At 38.9% G+C, this 17,300-nt stretch overlaps 1 protein-coding gene across 2 annotated transcripts; it reads right to left on the bottom strand.

The window, feature by feature from the left end:
• Positions 1–1,238: 1,238 nt before the first annotated feature.
• IRAK4 (interleukin 1 receptor associated kinase 4) lies at positions 1,239–17,292 on the bottom strand. 2 transcript variants are annotated; one of them, XM_031048064.2, is made up of 13 exons: positions 17,158–17,292; positions 16,751–16,920; positions 15,535–15,680; positions 15,036–15,230; positions 14,066–14,226; positions 13,310–13,374; positions 12,881–12,995; positions 10,753–10,862; positions 8,432–8,473; positions 7,367–7,550; positions 5,493–5,555; positions 3,619–3,777; positions 1,239–3,532 (listed from the first exon to the last, which is right to left on the bottom strand). In XM_031048064.2, exons 2-13 carry the CDS (start codon positions 16,909–16,911, stop codon positions 3,497–3,499), a joined length of 1,437 nt encoding a protein of 478 aa, XP_030903924.1. In that variant the 5' UTR covers positions 16,912–16,920; positions 17,158–17,292; the 3' UTR covers positions 1,239–3,496. The 2 variants fall into 2 exon arrangements, with proteins under 2 accessions (XP_030903924.1, XP_005148151.1); XM_005148094.3 differs by lacking the exon at positions 8,432–8,473 and having other exon boundaries at positions 17,153–17,280.
• Between the last annotated feature and the right edge of the window lie 8 nt (positions 17,293–17,300).

The following is a 17,300-nucleotide window of genomic DNA, read 5'->3' on the forward strand; positions in this document are numbered from 1 at the left end:
TGCTGTGCTCATTCATACATATAATTATACATTGGAGGGTCCTGAGCAACCTACATTTACCAAAATAATGAATAGATAAAACCTGCACACTTAAATGCAGCAGTTTAGGTATGTGAGAATGCACTACAAAAATATAGTTATGGATATGTGGTCTGTAGCAGTGCAACCTTCCATCTGATGACTATTGGATGGCCACTTCTGCTTTTAAATACGTAAATCCACTCAGAGCCCAGAAAGCAATATGCTTGCTACCATGTTTTTAAAAGAAAACAGAGACTTACTGCTTTCATGTCTCCTCAGACTCAATACATTTTTACCAGGGCTTATCCAGCTTGCATATACAAAGCATGGCTGTAAAGCATCCAAGTATGAAAGAAATATGAGCAAACCAGATTATAACAAGTATTACTGCAATTTCAAAGAATCTATAATCAAAGGTGAAGAGGTATAATGCAGGAAAGCAATTTAGAACCACATCACAGGTTATTATTACGGCAATGTACTATTTAGGAATTAAAGACTACTGGGATATTGGCCTGCATCAGCATGCCTGACAGCAGAGGTTGGCCAAATGCTCTAGTCTGGCTTAAAAACAATTTAAATGGCTTCTAGAAGCTAGAATTCAAAAGCTGAGTTATTACTAAAATAACATTTGTTAATGTACTTTGGCAAAGACCCTGCTAGGCCTTGCGGATGCTGAAAGGATCTGAGAGCTCAATCTTGTAGTCTTTTCACTGCAAATCACAGACAGTCACAAAAGACAGATTCCTCTGATCTGGGCTACTAAAAACCACTGACCAGAACAGACTTCCTTTTTGAATTATGGCTCAGGTGAGCATTGTGGAGGATTAGAAGTTCCTACAGTAACACAGCACGGGGGATCCCTGAGGCCTGAGGACACAAGGCTCACTGTGACATTCCCCGATCTTCTTGTAATCTTGATCAATATAAAGGTTGATCAAAGTGTTGACTAATCCTTAACAATTACTTAAAATGACCAAACCTTTCATAAGGAAGAAAAAATAACAAGATCATTAAATAGGTAGGAATTAAATGCTCCTTCCTAAAACGTTCATGACTTTTCCCCCTCTCATTTTATCTGCATTTCCTAACTTCTCTCAGCTTTCCTACAGTCAGCTGTCAAACTTCTTGCTTTAAATGCTGAGTCAAAATAAAAGGCCAGTATCACTCTTTTCACTTGTGTATTTTGTAGCAACCATTTAAGAAGCAGCAGCACTATTTCCTTCTTGATAAACATACAGTTCCAGCATATACTTTATTCCAATGACTTATTTCAGACAAATCCTTGATAGATAATGGAAATCCTAATGTTAAAAGAAATAAAAAGGAAAAAAAAAGCAAAACCCCATGACACAGTTTCTTTGACAGAAAACAGTCATTGAAGGCTTGAAAACAACACCAAAAGTTTTCCCTGATTTCTGTGACATAAAGTCAATTGCCACGTACCTGATTTCTCAATTTCTCTTTTTATGAGTATGGTTCTGCACAAGGATTTCTGCCACAATATGTTACCTTTTAGGACTACATACTAAGGAAAACTGAGAAAACTAATGAGAAGGAACTGAGTTTCTCATTCTGACTTTAATGTTATGAAATCTATAATTTCACCATAAAATACACTGATAATTTTATTTACTTTTCTTATACAACCTGAAGGCCCATCTAACCTGCATGCCAGCATGGTTCTGTGTGACAGTACATAAATGGTTATTCCATCCCAAAGGGAATCTGTAGGTTAACTATTAACTTTTAAGACTTGTGCTACTTTGCTGTATTTCCAATAGCAATCTGTGTCTTATAAACTATGAACACTGGCAACTGATAGAGTAAATGATTGCATTTGATGGATAACATTGTCCTGACAGGTAGTCCCTTCAGCAATGCTCACTGACACATTCTCTGTAGAAGAAACACTAAAGCTTTATAGCAGTTTTCTTCTCCACAAGCGCAGGTTCAGAGCTGTGCAGTTTTACCCCATGCGGTGAGGTTAGCACAATGTTATCAGAAATGCAAGCAACGTGAAACAACTGGTGTTTCCAAGGCTTAATGTTTTAATAGCAGAAACAATTATCTGCCATAGTAATGCAGAAGTTTTATTTATGTTAACAGCTTCTTACAATATCTGTTCAAATAAAACTAGAACTTTGAAAAAGCAATACAGAAACAGTTAACAGAGATCTAATGGTATTAATACATGTGTTAGGACTTGCATGCTTTCTACAAAGACAGAATATATATATATATATCTTTGAATGCAATCGGGTCATTTCTCAGTGTTTCCTTTTTCTTTTATAATCATGGAATTTCAAATTTGGCTGTAAGATAAGCCTTCATCTAGGCTGTCAAGAAAAAGGTCATGAGGCGCAGAAAAGGGGTTATATGAAAATAACCTCTTTCATTTACAATAGGAGTATTTTCATACATACTCATTGTGGAGTTTCATCCCTGCTTCAGTATCTAGAACCTTCCTAGTCACTTTCATTCCATTTTTAGTCTGCTTTGATCTTTGGTGTTTCTATTTTAGAAAGCTTTCCATGTTGCTTTTTTAAAAGTGCAATTTTAATAGTTAGTTATTAATATACATACATATATATTTTTTAAAAGAACTTAATTATTTGATTAAGCAAAATGCAGAATTGGTCTTCACAGAATTATTATTCTGCCTCCTTTAACAAAGTACACTATGTATATTTATAATCCATATTGAATCTTCCCCTGAAGTATAAAATACTCAAAGCAGCTAAGAAATTAAATGGTTTGTCACCATACAGAGGTCACTGGAAGGAAGCCAGATGTATTTTTGCATTTGCACTGCACAGCAGTTATTTTGCTTGGAAATCCTTGAAACTAAAAAAAAAGCTAACCCAGGATACATCTTGCAACATTCACCTGATTAAAACTTATCCTGAGAGGACATTCTGAAAAGCAATCACATTTACAAACATTATCTATCAGCCCATTCGCACTAACATAAGTTCTCAAGTTGAAACGACAAATAAAGTTTGTTTTAAGTGGGTGCTACTATTGCTTTTTCTCCCAGACAGTGTAAGTGCCATTTATATCTATTAAATGGTTTTGTCTTCAATAGAAAGAGGTATAGTACACCTGATCAAAGAATCAGTTCGTAGAAAAGATATTTACCTATTACTGTCATATGCCTTTGCAGCAGGCATACTTGATACTTGTAAATCAAAAGAATCAAATAGATTCTAATACAGAAACACATTTAAAAAGCTGTAGAGAAGATATACCAGCACTGCAATCTGTGAATACAAAAAAGGGCCCAATGGCTAAGGATATGTGAAAGGCTGCTCAGTTGGCAAAAACACGGTGACAGGCCAACAGCATACCTTAAATGCAGACTAGGAAGCTCTGGATAGCAGAAAAGCTGATAGTGTCCCACTGAATACTAACAAAATATTTTCTACTGGTGTCTACTCCATTACAATTCTTTTTTGTGTATCAGAAGAAACACTTATAAAATGTTTATCTCTTGTAGATGCTGTTGAACCTGCAAGAGACCAGACAGAAATACAAATAACTAATACTGTAAACACACACTCTCAAAAGAAGCCATTGGTCTGTGAGACTACATACCATCTTCATGTCTGGCCTTCTGTTTTTTTTCTCATTCAGGCACCGATCAGCAATTGAATACATTTTATGAACTGAGGGTGCATCCCAGTCACTCATCTTTTCATCAACATAATCTTCAATAGTTGCTTCCTCATCCTCAATTTCATCTTTGATACCTAACTGCAAGAGAGTTTGTACCAATAAGCAGGCAAGCCTGTAAGCACTCAAACATTATGTATTCCACAGTAACACTTTGAAAGCTTGATTTTAAGTGTCCCTTTCTTCTCTCAACCCCTTTTCTAGACAAAGAATTATGACACTGGTTCAGTAGAATAACTGTTTATCAGCCTCTAAGACGGTAAATAAACTACACATTTTTATTATAGATAATTTCTAACTGAGTTAGCACAAAATTGTAAAGCACTTTTCTTGAAGCTGCATCATACAGCTGTATCTTTCTCCCAGTTGAAGGCTGTTTCCTAGTATTGTCTCTTTTTTAAGAGAAGCTCTTTTTAAGATCAACATAAAATATCTGTGTTTACTTACTAACCCACAAATATACAAGTTTAAGTGTGAATAACTTTTTTTGTCAACTTTATAAAGCTTCTTTCTGTAAACTAATTCCTTCTGTCACCAGTCTCAGTGATTGCTATATCTATTCTAAAGGACATGTCCAGATTTAAACCAGTTTGTGTATCTGACTCATTTAGTCCAAGCTCTCCAGTTCCAACACACTTGAAATGTGTTATCTATCATCACATATACTGACTGAGGAACAACTCGGACACGTTAGTATGGTAGAGGCAATTCTGCCTTCCTCTATGCGTCAATCTGAAATTGCTAACATACAACTACCTCAAAATTTTCAAAGCTAAGGATGCCATTGACCATTCTCTGTGGTCTCAAAAGTATATTACAAAGATAAACTGTACCACTCCAATCTTACGTTATGCTCCGTTTGAGACCCTATTTCTGATAAAACGTGCTTCAAAACAGAAACAACCCAAAACCACAAGGTTCAGTACGAGAGGGACTGTTCTCCAAGGTCTTTACAGAGCTCAACTGACATCCCAGAAGACACAGCTTAGAGAAAAAAACCTCTATTAGCAGTACACAGGTATTGCTAAAGCTGTGAAGAGATCTGCTGTCAAACAGTATGCAGCAAAACCAATCCAAATCTCAATGCGATTTCATACGTAGCAAGTAAGTCTTTCTGTAATTAAATATTCCAGGAAAACTTCTTGGACTAAGTAGTTGAGAATTCAATCTTAAACTAAATAAAAGGCTAAATTAAGAATAGCCTGCTAAGATTTTTAATTTAAGAGAGCTCCAAGACATTAATTTCCTCATGAGCAGACTGAATTACTAACTGAACAGTAAAAAAAAGAAAACAAAGTTCAACCCACCCCTCACCCTGCAAAAAAACCCTTAGATTCCAAACTTCTCTAAGGTTAAAAGCACAAGGTATTTGCAAGTTATTAGTAAAGCTGAAGAAAATGAAAATTGATACAGGAATGCTAAGAAGTGTAGAGAACCACAAAGAAACAACTGAGATGGATAGTTTAAAAAGCTCTGGTGAACGAGGAGCTGTCAGGATATCTTTGTATAAGAGGAATACACTGATAAAGCGTAATGCTATGACAACAAGAAGCAGTACCAAAATAAAGAGAATTATAGTATCAGAGCAGGAGATGACCTTGGGGACTGAACAATCTTCTTCCAGACAAGAGATAAAAGTTTCAGCCTCACCTCTAAGACAAACATTTACACAAGAGCTGTTTTCATAATTATGTATTTTGATGGCTAAATTGATTGTCTCACAACCTTCTTACTATTATTGCACACAAAGAGATCCCGGAGCAGGGGGAGAGGGGGAGAAAGCAAAAGGAACCTACCAGTAACTGTGGCTCCCGTTTGTCATCTACTGGAGGAAGACCCGTTATTATTTCTAGTAAGACCTAGGAGAAAAATAGTCAAGAGGAGAAAATGAAGCACAGAATAATCCTGAGCATGTACATCACTTGGAAAAAGGAGCATGATCCCCACTCCTTCAAACAAACCCTCACAGGAGCTATGATTGTACAAAGAGAGCTCTCCACACAACCAACTGTTGTTGCTGTTGGTCCTACCTTTATTTTCATTAATTGTTATTAGCAGTCTTGCTTACGAATTTCAGTGCAAGTTCTTCTCACCCTACACTGTATCTCCTCAGAGCATGATAGAAGGAATTCCAAAGTATTCAAACACAGTGTCTGACCCACCTCCCCAAAAAACTAAATGCCACGAAGGAAGAGGTCAGTAGCAGTCAGGGTCTTGGATCTATTAATGACATATTCAGTGTTCCCCCAAATATTAAGCTCATGTCTTTCTATACTCAGCTTTAAGGCAAATCCCACATGCGCAACATACTTTTGGTGCTGAAATACAGTAAACCACACTTATTTTGGAACGAGTGTTATCCCTCAGGGATTGGTGTTGGGACCTGTCTTGTTCATCATCTTTGCTGGTGACATGGACAGTGGGATTGAGTGCATCCTCAGCAAGTCTGCCGAAGACACCAAGCTGTGTGGTTCGGCTGATATGCTGGAGGGAAGGAATGCTATCCAGAGCGACCTTGACACACTTGTGAGGTGGGCTGATGCCAACCTCATGAAGTTTAACCATGACAAGTGCAAGGTCCTACACCTGGGTGGGAGCAATTCCAGGCACAGCTACAGGTTGGGCAGAGAAGAGATTCAGAGCAGCCCTGCAGAGAAAGGACTTGAGCGTGTTGGTCGATGAGAAAATGAACATGATCCAGCTTCAGTGTGCGCTTGCAGCCCAGAAAGCAACTGTATCCTGGGCTGCATCAAAAGGAGCGTGACCAGCAGGTTGAATGAAGTGATCCTGCCCTTCTACTCTGCTCTCATGAGACCTCACCTGGAGTATTGTGTGCAGTTCTGGTGTCCTCAACATAAAAAGGACATGGAAGTGTTGGAACAAGTCCAGAGGAGGCCACGAGGATGATCAGGGGACTGGAGCACCTCCCATATGAAGACAGGCTGAGAAAGTTGGGTCTGCTCAGCCTGGAGAAGAGAAGGCTGCGTGGAGACCTCATAGCAGCCTTGCAGTATCTGAAGGGGGCCTACAGGGATACTGGGGGGGACACTCTTCATTAGGGACTGTAGTGATAGGACAAGGGGTAGTGGGTTAAAACTTAAACAGGGGAAGTTTAGAGTGGATATAAGGAAGAAATTCTTTACTGTGAGGGTGGTGAGGCACTGGAATGGGTTGTTCAGGGAGGTTGTGAATGCTCCATCCCTGACAGTGTTCAAGGCCAGGTAGGACAGAGCCTTGGGTGACATGGTTTAGTGTGAGGTGTCCCTGCCCTTGGCAGGGGTGCTGGAACTAGATGATCTTATGGTCCTTTCTAACCCTAACTATTCTATGATTCTATGATTTTCTTTTCCAGCCACTTTTTTTTCTCCAGCCTGTGCTAAAATTTTGTGCCATAGTATGTAAGAACAAGGAATGTTCTACATTACCTTAAATGACACTTAGCTAGAACCTGGGATGTTATTTTACTCTGGTGTTTCACATGCAAATTCAACATACTCAAATTATTTGAAACCCATCAAAGTTTAGAAATGGTATTTTAAGAACACTTATATTGGGGCAAAGAAAAGTGAGAGATCAGAGCAGATTATTTCATTTCAGATATTTTTGATTTTGTATGTTTTCATTATTTACCAAAAAGAAAGTTGTATACTGCTTCCTACATTCTACTTACTACTCCAAAACTGAAGATATCAGATTTAGGTGTTATCTCTCCTCGCAGAGCTTCAGGTGCCATATAGGCTGCTGTTCCAACAATTCTTTCAGTCATGATTGTTCGTGTGAATGTTACAGATGCTCTTGCAAGTCCAAAGTCAGAAATTTTGGGCATATACGTATCAGTTAGTAAGATATTTGCACTGGGGGAGCGGGAAGGGGAAAAGAAAACAAACAGAAAAAAGCATTTTCCAAACCAGTACTGTAATTAGATTTTATAACAGACTAGTAACTCTTTAGTAACTGTTTCCTGAAATCTAAGATATGTTATCCATATAACAAGAAAATAGGAGGATTAGTTTTGTTGGAAATTGCTTCATTTCAAAATTAATTGCTCTAAATAAATCAAGAACTGGCTGCCAAGAACCACCATATTTTTTTTATGCATGCACAAACAAACACAAAAGGGGAGAAAAAAAGAAAATCCATATGGGAAAAAAAACAAACACCCCCTCTACCCACAAATCCTAATAAGAAGTTCCTTATAAGACACCAATTAAGTTACACCCCTGTTTTGCATCTGAATATTCTTTAAGAAGGATAATAAAGAATACTTTGCTTTGATCACCTGGTACTGGACCACAGTCCAATTCTTAACTGTCTAAGTCTCTACTCAGAACTAACAAAAGCAGGTTTTTATACCTATTATCTAGTACTATGTCAACCATTCCAAATTCATGTGCTAAGTGAATACTAATACTCTTAATTCTTTTCTTGGAAGAGAAACACAAAACTTATTAATGCTGGAATAATATATGTGCTGTGTTTGCACTTGATCTTCAGCTTTTACTTTCCTTGAAAAAGTCCCTGAAAAATGAGGCTCATCCAGCAAACCTTAATGCTTTCATAAAATAGTCAGTGGGTTGAACTACACCATAAATCTTCTACTGTTTTTTTAAACTCCTGGCACTTGGGACCATTCTAAAAATAACTCAGTTTAACACTTCCGTAATCCTAACTTTCTGACTCCCTTAATGGAACTGTATGAAAACCACATAGCCAAACACAGCATGTTAACACTTACTAGAAACTTGCATGTCTGACTTCCCCTTCTTGTTCTCCAAACCTTCTCAACAAAATTAACACAGCTGTTAGTTACAACAGATCACTTGGTGTTAGTACTGCTGTAAATAGTGTTAAATAAAAGGCCACTGCAAAGGGCCGAACACTGGTCGAGGCATCATCCCCCATCTGGTTTCGTATTTAAAGCTCAGCACTGAAAAGAAGGAAGGACAAGATGACAACTTCATGTATCTGAGCTTCTTATCAACTTGAGTCAAACCCAAAGAGTGGCCACTTTTTTGATTCACCACGAAGAGCACAACAGAAGGAAGTTTTACTGCAACCATCAAGCTTCAAGAAATTAACTACTTCCTGAGCATAACCAAGCCAAAAAAATAGGGACATCTCTGAGAACACCCAGTCAGTCTTGTCCCCTCTAGCCTACAGAGAAGCTGTTCTAGTGCCTATGTGGTTATGAATTGTCTCCACACATCACAGCAAAATGAAGACTGAGATGTCTCTTCCTCCATGTTTCACCTGTGAGTGGCAGCACTATTCATACACCAACCAAATTTATTAACTATCCACACTGCAAGTGTAAGACGTTGCAAAATGAAATACAAAATAATAAAAAAACCCCAACAAAATAAAACCCAATCCTGTAATATGATCAACTCACAGCAGTTAGAAGGGCAGAGGAGCACAAGGTAAAATAATGCATCCCTTCCAGTCATTACACTTGTCCAGAGGCTTAAGCAGGGAAGAAAAAGATACAAGTTGTTAAAGCAGCAAGCACATTCTATGAGGCAGGCTGAAAAAGAAAAATGGGCTCCTTACAAGCTGGAAGGTCACAAAACCAAACAGCCTACATTTAGCTGGTGTCAGAAGACAGAAAACTATTGAAACTTTCATCTATGACACCCAATCAGCCAATTGATCCTTCTTAACCTGCAGAAGAGTAACGCATCTGGGGCTTTCCTTCAAAGATTTGGAATGCTTTAGTACTTAAAAAACCCCCAAAAATACAACCAACTGTAGCAAGGAAGAAAAAAAAAGAAAAGGAAAAATCTTCACCAAACTCCACAACAAAACTATCACCTCTTCTAAGCTCCTATCACTAGAAAAAAATCTGATGTAACAAACAAGTAAACATTATCTTTAAAGAACCCTGAACTTCATAACCTGACTGAAGTAATTTTACTGTCTTTATAATAAATAGCAGTAAATCAAAGGAGACACTCTGAAGAAATGTTCTAGGAAAAAGGAGGTGGGTTTCGTCTGAAAAATTCCTCATTTAAAAAGTCATTATGTTCTCTAATAGTAGTTTTTTCCATCAGCAGTAGTTGTGAAAGAACAGAACTCCTGGGTGTTCTTGCAGCATTCAAATAACTATTTGATAGTAACAGAGTGCAATACAAATTAAAGTTTACATTACATTTTACAAGTTACATTTACAATCCAAATTACAATAGAAAATTTTCTGGCAGCTGCCCAGCAGAAAAAGGCCTTGATGTGTTGGTCAACAGCCGGCTGTACATGAGCCAGCTTGCACCCAGGCAGCCAAGAAACAGCATGGCCAGCAGGACCAGGACAGTGATCATTCCCCTGTACTCGACACTGGTGAGGCTGCACCTAGAATACTGCGTTCAGTAAAAGATGTTGAGGTGCTGGAGCGGGTCCAGAGAAGGGCAACAAAGTTGGTGAAAGGTCTGGAGAATAAGACTCTGATGAGGAACGGCTGAGGGAACTGGGGTTGTTCTGCCTGGAGGAAAGGAGGCTCAGGGGGGACCTTATCACTCTCTAGAACTACCTGAAAAGAGGTTGTAGTGGGGTAGGGGGAGGTGTCAATCTTTTCTACCAGGGAACAAACAATGGGACAAGAGGAAACAGCCTCAAGTTGCACCAGTGGAGGTTCAGATTGGACATTATGAAAAATTCCTTCACTGAAAGGGTTGTCAATCACTGGAACAGGCTGCCCAGAGAAGTGCCTCAGTCACCAGCCCTGGAGGTATTTAAAAGACCTATGGATGTGGTACTTAGTGACATGTTTAGTGGTGTACTTGGCAGCACTATGTTAACAGTTGGACTTGATCTTAAAGACCTTTTTCAACCTGAACAATTCTATGATTCTAATAGCTTCATAATTCTCTTTAGAAATCTGTACTGGTCATGTCCTTGTGGCACAGACAAGATTATGGTGATGGATGTCACTTGCAGAAAAGACTGTGCCCTTGACTGAAGCAATGCTTGTTGCAGTTTATTCTCTCTAAAATGATTTTAAAAGGGGGAAGAAAAAAAAATAAAAAAGGGGGAAAACACAGCCAGATAATCAGTGACTTTTACCTTTTAATATCTCTGTGAATATGATTATTTTCATGCAGAAAGTTGATGCCATTTGCTGTACCTTGAACAATTTTACATCTTGTATTCCAAGAAATTGGTGGAGTGTCATCCTTTAACAAGAAGGGAGAAAGGCAAGTAGAAAGGTGAAAATGTAATACATGTATGCTTATATAAACCAAGGCAAACCATAAAAAGACCCCCCAATCCAAAATCCACTTCTTGCTACGGTTTGTAGTTTACAGGCAAATTGTTAAAAAGACTGATACCATACATTTCTTCACTCAGGCAGAAATACATGCATTTGTCACATTCAGTTCTTTCCCCTGCGTTTTGCCTGAGACCCGTTGCAAAGTGTTCTTGATAAGAGTCAACTCTAACCCTACAAGGCCAGCTGCAATGCAAAGAACTCTCTGTATCTACCACATCTTCCACTTTGTACCAGCACCAATATCGGAGCCTTTAACCCAAGGTAAATAATGCAAAGCCATCAAGAGTTTTTACTAACAGTGAGGAGTTAATCTTCCAGTCATTTTAGATTCACCACGTCAAGAGTTTAGTTCAACTCGTGTTACTAACTAAACCTTGGGAGTGAGGACACCTACATTTCAAAACCACCTCTTAATCTTGTCAGTGGCCAAGGCTAGACCATTAGAGTATCTCACCATTCTACCACCTCCCTTGCTAGCTCCTTAAAGTCCAGATAAGAAAAAGATGACATACGCAAGAGTCCGTGCCTCAAACACATCAAGTCACAAAATGAAGTTACCAGCAAGGATGCACCTTCAGCATGCACATTCCTCACATATACAATTTATCAGAAGATTCTGATTGATTGATTCTGACTTAAGAGTCTTTGTAATAAAGTTTGTCTCTTTCTTTTAGAGAGCTCAGTTATTTCTACTTTAGCTTTCAATTATGACCAATCTTTTAATCTCACTTGATGCTAACAGCCAAAGTTATGTGAATGAACATTTTCTAGACATCCTTATTAAGCGCTGCTCATTCCTATAGATGAACTTGCAGTGCCTTAAGTAAAACTTTGTCTCTCTTCTGCACTAGTTCAGTTTAAAAAAATAAATCATACATGTCATTTGCAAACAAATCAATCAAACCAACCTGAGACAGCAGTGGTAACAAACAAACCCAGTCATTTTCCACAACTACTCATTCTTATCCTAAAACCACTCCCATCCTGTTGGGGCAGAAGTATTTTTGTGGCCCTGCAGAGGAAATGTCTATGAGTGAAGCCTAAAGATTTTTTTTCCACAGAGTGTATTTTCAGCCTGATCAGTTTCCTAACCCAACTACTAAATGCTTGAGACTGTACAACAGGAAGACCAGTGCAAAAAAAGCAACATGACATATTTAAGGTCTGGAAGTATGGGGGCTTGAAATAGCACCAGTTTAAAATGTTCACCAGATCACAAGCTCAGAAGCTGCATTTGCTTAGTATAAAGCAGATTTTTTAATTCCTTCAACAAACTAAGATGGCACTCATCTCTGAGGTTAAGTTTGGCTTACTATTGGTATCACTCTGTCCTTCATACACAGAGTTGCCTCACCAAAAACAAAGCAACTTATTATTTATGAAAGGCAAGGCTAGAAGATACATCATTAGATTAAATCAGAAGCAAGCACTGCATTTATACAAAATGCTAACTGAAAAAAAAACCAAACATATTTCCCATTTATTTAGGCACTCCAGAAAGAAATATGCAGACTGTGAACATTGTGTTACAACTGCTATCACAAGGGCACTGAACAAAGGGCAATTACACAATGCAAAATCTTAAGAACTAGCATACACCATGCCAATGTCAGAATCAGGAACAATACTGCAGCACACTTTGCTCTGCTTCACAGAAGCACAAGTCCAAGCTCCTGTGCCACTTCAGGTACTGGTGCATGACATTGTATTGTCAGCCTGCTTTGACTTTGATGTGTCTAAAACATTTGTATAAAATATTACTGGGAGAATGTTTGTCATAATATTTGTCTTACAGAACACAGAAGTAAATAGTGAGACATCATTTGGCCATTATAATTCATTGCTGTTTCAAAGCCATTTTGTAGATATCTATTATTCAGCAAAGTACCACAACTGGAAGCTCAAAAACATTTTACTTACTAGACAAGCAAGTCGGTCAAGCAAGGAACCGTTGGGCATGTATTCGTAGACCAGACATGGCTGAGCACCATCACTTGAGAAACCAAGTAATTCTACCAGATTTTCATGCTGACACCTACAGCAAAAAAAATCTGTTTGTATATGCCCTGAAAGACTCCCAACATTTGAGGAAAACAGAAAGCAGAGGGAACTCAGTCCCCAGCTACTTGTTCCAGCACTACTGCACATAGCTAGGTTTCTGCAGTGGTGTCATTTAAAACCAAAAAAAGTACAGCCCTGCTGTATATGAAACAAACATTCTCACTTAACATGAAAATCATTAAGTTATGCTAGAAAGACAAAAATAAGGGATCATACTAGCCAATGTGTTATCTGCCAATTCAGATTCCAACAAAAGGCTATAATGACATCATGTAAGACTATACTCACTTTGCCATCAATTTTATTTCTTGATCAAATTGCTGTTTCAAGTCCTGAACACTAACATCAACCATCTACAAAAAGAAGTATTTGATGTTAATGTTGCTGGCCATATTAAAACATGCAGTTGTTCATTAAAAAAAAACAAACAGAATTATAAGCCCTTCTTTAGATTAGTTACACATAGTAACTACTTAACTTTTTAAGGTATTTTTTACTCAACTCAAAGTATCAGAACATGATTTTTAATTCCTTGGAACACAGTATTATTGGACAAATTGATTCAATTTCAGCACAGTCACAAACTTACCTATTTCACTGCAGTTACCCACTAACAGCACTTACTCACTGCACAATTATTCACACAAAACACTAGTTATAAAGACTAAAATTCTGTGGCAATAACTATTTAGCTTGTTAATTGCTCATCTGATTCTGAATGGGAAACCTCCCTAGCACTCCTGTCCTTCTGCCACTTCCTGGGTGCACAGGAGGGAGGGAAGGGAACAGACGGGATGCTCTGCTCTTCCAGACAGCTTGTCTGAACCACTGAAAGGAGAGCTACAGAAAAGGCAAGACTTCCATCTCTGGTGGCTGTGCCGACTCACACCACTCATGGGACTAACAGGGTAAGGTTCTCAGCTCAACTGATGTTTAACTTGGTGATGTTTTTTGAAGCACATCATTCAACACTTTCCACAGATAAACACGTCTATGCTATAAAATACATAGTCATTAAAAGGGAAAATGCCCAGGACAACTCACAGCAATGAGCTTCTTGACAGCCACGTTTCTGCCGTTGATGTAGCCTTTGAACACAACACCAAAGCCACCTTCTCCCAGTTTATTGCCTCCAGCTGATTCTGGTCGTGCATCAAAATTATTTGTAACACTTTCCAAATCATGAAACGAAAAATTATGGAAGCCTGAAAGACACATTTACCATTTAGCACAGAGTTATGTTTCTCACTTAAGGAACAAATATATTGAATAGATTTTCTGCTTCAGTTCTACTAAACCACAAACTTGCTACCACATAAATCCTAGCATAATGGAGCCCTACTTCTAGCTTTGTGAGGAAGATACCAGAAAAACAAATTAACTTATAAATACATATGAGATAAATATGTGCAAATAGATAAGCATAATTTTCTTCACAATTAGCACTGAAGCAGCCTTCTGCTAATAGTTTTTGTTAATATTCATAATATAGATGATAGTGCAGCAGATCAGAATTAAAAAAAAAAGAGAGCCACACAGTGTCAGATGTAAAAATATACCTAGACCACATCATGCTTCGGGCAGCAACACCAAAGTGGACCTTTAGGAAGGAGTAGACCAACCATACACTTTCCTAGGATGCTTTCTTTAGTCATCTTTTCTTCAACATTCTGAGTCATTTCTGACATATAAAATCCAGCTTTAAAATGCCAGATGCTAAACAGTCCATAAAATCAGTATTTAAAAAGTAGCACAAAATAAACTGTGATTTAGTTAACAGTCAAATTTTCATTATAGTAGCTGCCTTGTCAGTAAGGTGCCTCTCATACTCGGACATCTTATTACCCAAGCTAAATTCACAGCCACACAGAACAGAAGCACAAGCAAGATGCTGTTTCCTATAACATGCAGGACAATAGGAATATAGTCATTAATACATTGCTAGGATTTATGTGCGGTTAAGGACAGATCAGCATAAAAGACTGTACTTAATTCTACCAAACTAAGTGCCTACCGGTGTTACTGGACTGTGAGCTACTGTTTTCTTGACTGAAAAAAGGAGCTGAATGTTGCTTCTCAGTACTCTGAGCTAAAACAGGCTGTACAGAGGCCACTTCTTTTTCCTGTACAGGCAGTTGTTTCTCATGTATAGGTAATGTTTCCTGCGAAGAAAGAGGTAATGTAACTTCTTGTGCCATCCTTGCAGCTTCTGAAAATGGAATTTAGAAAACATGTTAACTACATTAGGAATCAGATAAAACAAGTAACATTAATGCCAGCATTTACTAAGGTTAGGTAACACGTAAATATCATGAGAAGATTTATATGTATAAACTGCAGGATTCTTATTTAAACTTATAACTCTTATTTAAGCTGTTATTACAAATATTGGGAAATACATCCACTTTTGGTTATTTTTACCTAATCCTTTCTCATTTTCATGTTACTGGGAAGCTTTTTAGCATCTCAAAAAGCTGAGAACACAGTGCAAACTGTACAAGAGTAACAGTTACCTGGAAGCAAAAGGCTTGCTGGTGCTAGAAACTGATTCCTAATCAGGAGGTCCACAAGATCAGCAACTGTACAGTTTGTGGTTCCCCAGTCATAAAGCAATTCACATGTGGGGCTCTTTCCCATTTGGACAAATGCCTCAAATCTCCTGGAAAGAGAAATTAAGACCAACATTAAAAAAAGGGGGGGGATCTCACGAACTATGAAGAAGGGAAAGAGATTAAAGATAAATGACAACAACAAAAAAACCCACAGGCAAAACCCCCAAAATTCTGAATGTACTGAACTGTACTGTACAACTATTTGCAGATCTTCTGAAAATGCATCAAAAATAATTAAAAAAATGAGATTCAGTGGAAAAATAATGCAAAATTTGGGGAAAAATGCAGGGAAAAATATGCATACATGGTTTCAACATGTTGCTCAGGACCCATAGTATTTTGGCACATGGAACTATGAGAATGTCAGTGACAGACACAGGGCAAGTCAGAGCCCAATCAAATGGAATGAAATTGGTTTTCCCACCCATTTGACATTCACACTTCATTCTGAATAGTTTGGGATGTACATTATGCAGAAATTGAAGTCCCATATTCTGAATGACTTAGTGTCATTACAGAAAGCCAAATGAAGACATACTGCTAACATCACTAGAAAGACTGTGCCTGTCAGCTGGGGTTAAACCACCACAGACTAGAATACTCAAGATGATAGGGTATCCAAAAATCACATAAACTTTGAGACATCTTAAGGATTCACTAAGTCCTTCAAGCTGTTCATTAAATATTGCTGACATTACTTCTCAATTAAACTTGTTACTTTTAGGCCTTGGGTTACCCACATTTGCTGGACATTCTCTTGGAACAGCGAATGAGGAGCTAAAGTCCAGTTGTGTCCTGTGCTGCTCTTCTGTGAGGATGCACAGTGAAGTCAATGTTTTTCAGTCTGCCTAGAAAGCTATACAGCTAATGCTGTATTGCTAAAAATACTTATGCTTGTGACTCTAATTTTAATTTCCATACTCAGTTTTCTTTGGCTATAGCTTGTCTGAAAACTGAACTACAGAACAATTACAAGTAATTACCTTGAGCTCCCTAAGGAAGTGGTACTCTAATGTGTAGGTACCTACTGGCATACAAACTGCAAGTTACAGTAATAGGATGGACAAAAGTGTTTAACAGTTAATAAGATTACATTACATGACATCCATAATAGGACCTTATGTGCATTTGGTTGTATCTGCTTTCACCGGTCGGGTTGGTTATATCTACTGCTAACTTCTTCCACCCTTCCTGCGGGTCGATGAAGTCTGCCAGCTGCCTCATGAGCCCGTAGCTGAGGCACCGGACGTACGTTGACATCGTCACCGGCGTGCTCATCTCCAGCTCCTACGGAACACGAGCGGCACCGTTACTGAACAGGTTCGCTGGGCCCGCAGGAAGCCGGGCAAGCCTCAGACCCAACACCGCGGGGACTCACAGCCCTTCCCACAGACAGCCGGTTGCGACCACCTCCCAAGGCCCGCCCGCTGTAGGCGAGCGGCCCGCCCACAACCGGCGGCGAGAGTCGAGGCTCCCCGCCCCGCCCCGCCCCGCCCCGCCTCGCCTCACCTCGCCTCACCTCACCTCACCGATCCCCGTCGTTCCCTGGCGGCGGCGCCTCCGCGTCCCGGCAGGCGCTGCCGCTGCTTCGCTTCCCCTTTAAGAGGGAGTGACCCGGCCTCTGACGGCGGTCGCGTCACCGGGACGGATGCAGCGGCTCCCTCAGC

Source organism: Melopsittacus undulatus, chromosome 5 (genome assembly GCF_012275295.1).
Source record: "Melopsittacus undulatus isolate bMelUnd1 chromosome 5, bMelUnd1.mat.Z, whole genome shotgun sequence".
In the NCBI taxonomy this organism is placed as follows: Eukaryota; Metazoa; Chordata; class Aves; order Psittaciformes; family Psittaculidae; genus Melopsittacus; species Melopsittacus undulatus.